At 36.1% G+C, this 4,610-nt stretch overlaps 1 protein-coding gene across 1 annotated transcript; it reads left to right on the top strand.

Annotated features, from left to right (window-relative positions):
- On the top strand, positions 1–2,136 carry LOC18608871. Its single transcript, XM_018114810.1, is given in 2 exon segments — positions 1–662; positions 698–2,136. Coding segments are annotated over 2 exon segments (1,794 nt in total). The 5' UTR covers positions 1–208; the 3' UTR covers positions 2,038–2,136.

Here is a 4,610-nt window from a genome sequence, read left to right as displayed (position 1 = left end):
GCAGACGGTATAAATATCTCATGAAAGCAGATCTCTTTTCATCAAAACCCCCATCTCTTCACTCCATTTATCAATCTCCACACCAAAACCATTTCCTGTTCCCATCCACAATAGATCAACAATAGCTCCTCCACCCCTCCTAGGCCCACCTGAGCTCGGCCACCCAACCACACCAAGGCCACAGCCCCAAACCACCACCAGCCCCTTCATGGATCTCATGGTGGCCGATTTCAACAAAGCAAATAGCTTGCCTCCCATGGGCTTCACCGAAAACGGTTCAGCCACTTTTCTTTCCTTAGGCAACCCTTGCCTCGACTTGTTTTTCCATGTGGTCCTTGACACCCCACCCAAATCCCTCAAAGAGAGGCTCTATCTAGCCTGGGCCCACAACCCTTTGACCACTCTTAAACACATCTGTAACCTACGCGGTGTACATGGCACTAGGAAATCTGACAAGGAAGGGTTTTATACAGTAACGTTTTGGCTGCACAAGCACCATCCCAAAACCCTTGCCTGCAACTTGGATTCGTTTGCTGATTTCGGCTATTTCAAGGATCTTCTTGAGATTCTTTACCGCATGCTTGAAGGTTCCGATGTTAGGAAGATTTAAAAGGAGGAGTGGAACTAGAGAAAATTCAGTCTAAAAACTACAAGGCGCTTGAGTCTCAGACACATCTGTTTACGAAGAAATATAAAGAAAAAACTAGGGGGCAGAAATGTAGTGTACCCAAAAAAGTTAGAATGTTAAATGCTGTTGAAATGGCTAAAATTGAGAAGGCAAATGCAAGTGCTTTAAGGAAAGAGAAGAAGATTGCTATGGCCAAAAAGGTTCTCGAGAGATACTCACGTGACCCGGATTTTAGATTCCTATACGAGCGTGTCTCTGATCTTTTTGCCGAGTGTCTTAAGGCCGATATGGAGTCGATGAAATTTGGTCAATCAAGGAAGGTTGGTCTTGCTGCTAAGTGGTGCCCTTCCATTGACTCTTCTTTTGATAAATCTACTTTGCTTTGCGAAAGTATTGCCAAAAAGATGTTCCCTCATGAGAACTACCCCGAATATGAAGGCATCGAGGAAGCACATTACGCTTACAGAGTTCGTGATCGATTGAGGAAAGAAGTGCTAGTGCCACTTCATAAAGTTTTAGAATTGCTAGAGGTGTATATTGGTGCAAACAAATGGGATTCAATTCCCTACAACAAAGTAGCCTCTGTGGCTATGACGTTTTACAAGGAAAAATTTTTAAAGCATGATAAGTGGCGGTTTTCTAAGTATTTGGAGGATGTGAAGGCTGGGAAATCCACAATTGCGGCTGATGCATTGCTTCCTCATGAAATAATCACCTCGTTGGATGATAACGATGGTGGAGATGTTCTAGAGCTTTAATGGCAAAGAATGGTTAATGATTTACTACAAAAGGGAAAGCTGAAAAACTGCATGGCAGTTTGCGATGTTTCTGGTAGCATGAGTGGGATATCAATGGAGGTTTCTGTTGCTTTGGGAGTATTGGTGTCAGAGCTAAGCGAGGAGCCATGGAAAGGGAAGCTTATTACTTTCAGCAAAAATCCTAAACTTCAAAAAGTTGAAAGTCAAAATTTGAAGGAAAAAACTTGTTTCGTGAGGGGCATGGCATGGGGCATGAACACTGATTTTCAAAAAGTGTCTGATCTTATCTTAAAGGTTGCTGTCCGAGGCCAATTGAAGCCAGAACAAACGATTAAAAGGTTGTTTGTGTTTAGTGACATGGAGTTTGATGAAGCATCAGCGTCTCCCTAAGAGACTGACTATCAAGTTATAGTGAGGAAGTTTACTGAGAAAGGGTATGGCGACACGATTCCACAAATTGTCTTTTGGAATTTGAGAGATTCAAGGACTACACCAGTTCCCGGCAGTCAAAATGGGGTGGCTTTGGTTAGTGGGTTTTCAAAGAATTTGATAAAGATGTTATTGGATGAAGATGGAGATATAAACCCTGAGGCTGTCATGGAAGCTGCTATTTCGGGTGAGGAGTATCAGAAATTGGTTGTTCTTGATTGAATTCATTTGTTGTAATTGGGATGTTTACATAGTAGTTCTGAATTCTGACAATGATGAAAAAGTTGCTCTGTTATTTTTTATTGGAGCTCAGCTTAATCTTTTGCATAATTAATTAGTGTCTTACTTGAAATTGCTAACTAGAATGCCCAATAATTCTCGTTTGCTGTTATCCTTGGTTGAATTCTGGCATCAACATATTTTTCTAGTCTATTCTCTGTTTATTAGTGCTTTATATTTGACTGGGCTGTTGTTGATAACAGATTCACGTTGTTTTATCTAAGAGCTTGTACTGGTTTGATCATTTTAGCACTGTGAAAGTTAAATATGCCTGTATGAGTAAGTTTAATTTTAATTTCTGACAAGGTTTGGTGTTGCCCTTAGTAGTTGTTAACCAGATGAATGTTCAAGATTAATATTGATAATTAAAAACCTCGAGACTTGTTTCTCGAAACATTAACAGCAGCTGTCCAGGTTTCAGCGCCTATGCTTACCGATCTTTTTGAGATATCTGAACCATGAACTGTTTGGGATTTGGTAGATAAGTAATTTTGTGTCCTCTGACATGTATATTGTTGTGGGATTTGGGTATCAATTTTGTCTGCATTTTCGATATTGGTTTAATTGTAGTGATATACTGAAACTTTTATAGATTTTTATGTTCAACTATATCTTTCTTCTGGTTATTGTCTTTCTGATTGTCTTTCTGGTCATTGGAATCTTCTGTAAATGATTGTGTTGATGTATGGGGGCTCTTTTTTTGTTTTGTTCCTAGTTTACCTCTGTTGTGTTTGGCTAAGATTGTGCCAACCTTACTACTGGTTGGGGGATCTAAATGTGTTGCTTTTGGGGCATCTAAAGATTTCTAGGATCTGCAGATTGTTTCTTGATGATCTTTGCAGATGGTTTTTGGTGGTTGGAGGCTGATCTCCTCCTGGTTGTGTTGATATGATTTATCATGAATTGAATGAAACCCAGCTTTTCAAAAAAAAAAAAAAGAACTATATCTTCCTTCTGCCAAAATGAATTGATGGTTACAATTCCAAAACCTTGTTCTCCAAACATTTGCAATTGGCAGACTCAGATCCATGGGCCTCACCAAGCTTGAGAGCTTGTGATTCAATAATCATTTCCTTGGATACCGATACTAATTGGAAATTTCACATTAAGGACTAAGTTACTTGGTTTCTTGCATATCCATAATATCCTATTCCTATTGCTTCTGGCACCACTCCTTGTTGCTTGATACTAATTACTGATGTTTAATGATGTCTTAGCTTTGATTCCTTGGATTGAAACGGTTGAAAATTTAGTCAAATACGATCTCGTATTATTTGCCTAGTATTTGGAAAATTCACTAGTTTTTCTTAAGTTAGTACAAATACCTTTTTTTATATAAGACGAAAGTATCAGAGGAACAATCAGCACCTACAATTCCTTAAAATTAGTGAAGTCTCCACGGTCCAGATTGACTTTGATGAACGAGTGATGACAATGTCAAGCTCAGACTTTTCAATTTGGTTGGGCAATAATAGTGAATTAGAAAAGTATTATGCTCATATTCCGTTATCCTTTGCTTTTAAATGGTAATTTTTTTTTAATTGTGAAATTACATGTTATTTATTGTCTCTCGTGTTTGAACAGTATTCTTGATTTCAATTTTTTTTTTCTTTTGAAATAATCCAAGTATTTCCCTCAATATTAAACAAAATGGAATAGAAAAGATTTAAGAAAATCGAAATAGATTTTGAAAAAATTATCCCGATTAAGAAAAATGGTGAAAAAATGAATTTTTTGGTATTTCTTATTTGAATTTTTTTATCACTAAAGATCGGTAGCTGGGGATCGAAATCTGAGTTTGGTGGCCGGCCTTGAGCAGGGAAGGGAATAGTAGAAAGAGAAAAGAGCTAGAGAGAGGAAAAGAAGGAAAAAGAAAAAATAAATGTGTTTTAAATAAAAATAATAAAATGAGGTGGTTCTACATTAAAAAAAAAATTACTTTTTGATATAACATGTCAAATCACATTAACATCATATAACATGTTCATATCATATTAGCACTATATTAAAATAATGGTGAAAACAAAATTGAACGGAGAAGAATTAAATTATATAAATTTTTAAAATTGAAGATTAAATTAATTAATTTTTGAATATAAGGAATAAATTGATAAAAACATTTGAATAATATGAATCAATTGGGTACTTTGACTTCGTTTTGGTGGCATTATTTAAAACATATTTAGTTTTGTTTTTCATTTTTTCTTTCCCTACCCTAGATTGACTCCCAAACCCATATTTTGACGTTGTTGTCGGCATCAATTTCCTAAGACCGAAAATTTCAACCCAAAAAAAAAATTTTTTTTCATCATCTTTTTCTTAATCAAAACAATTTTTTCAAAATCTATTCTCATTTTTATAAATTTAAAAATATGCTAATATTTTAAATATATTTTAAATTTAAAATTAAATAAAAATAATCTTTGTTCCAGTTGTCCAAACCCTAACTTCAATCAAGCTAAGCCCACAATCTTATTGGGTTGCACGGTCTATGAACAAGTCCACTACTATGGGTT

Source organism: Theobroma cacao, chromosome 2, assembly GCF_000208745.1.
Source record: "Theobroma cacao cultivar B97-61/B2 chromosome 2, Criollo_cocoa_genome_V2, whole genome shotgun sequence".
Classification (NCBI taxonomy): Eukaryota; Viridiplantae; Streptophyta; class Magnoliopsida; order Malvales; family Malvaceae; genus Theobroma; species Theobroma cacao.
This window is presented reverse-complemented; position numbering and strand designations above follow the sequence as displayed.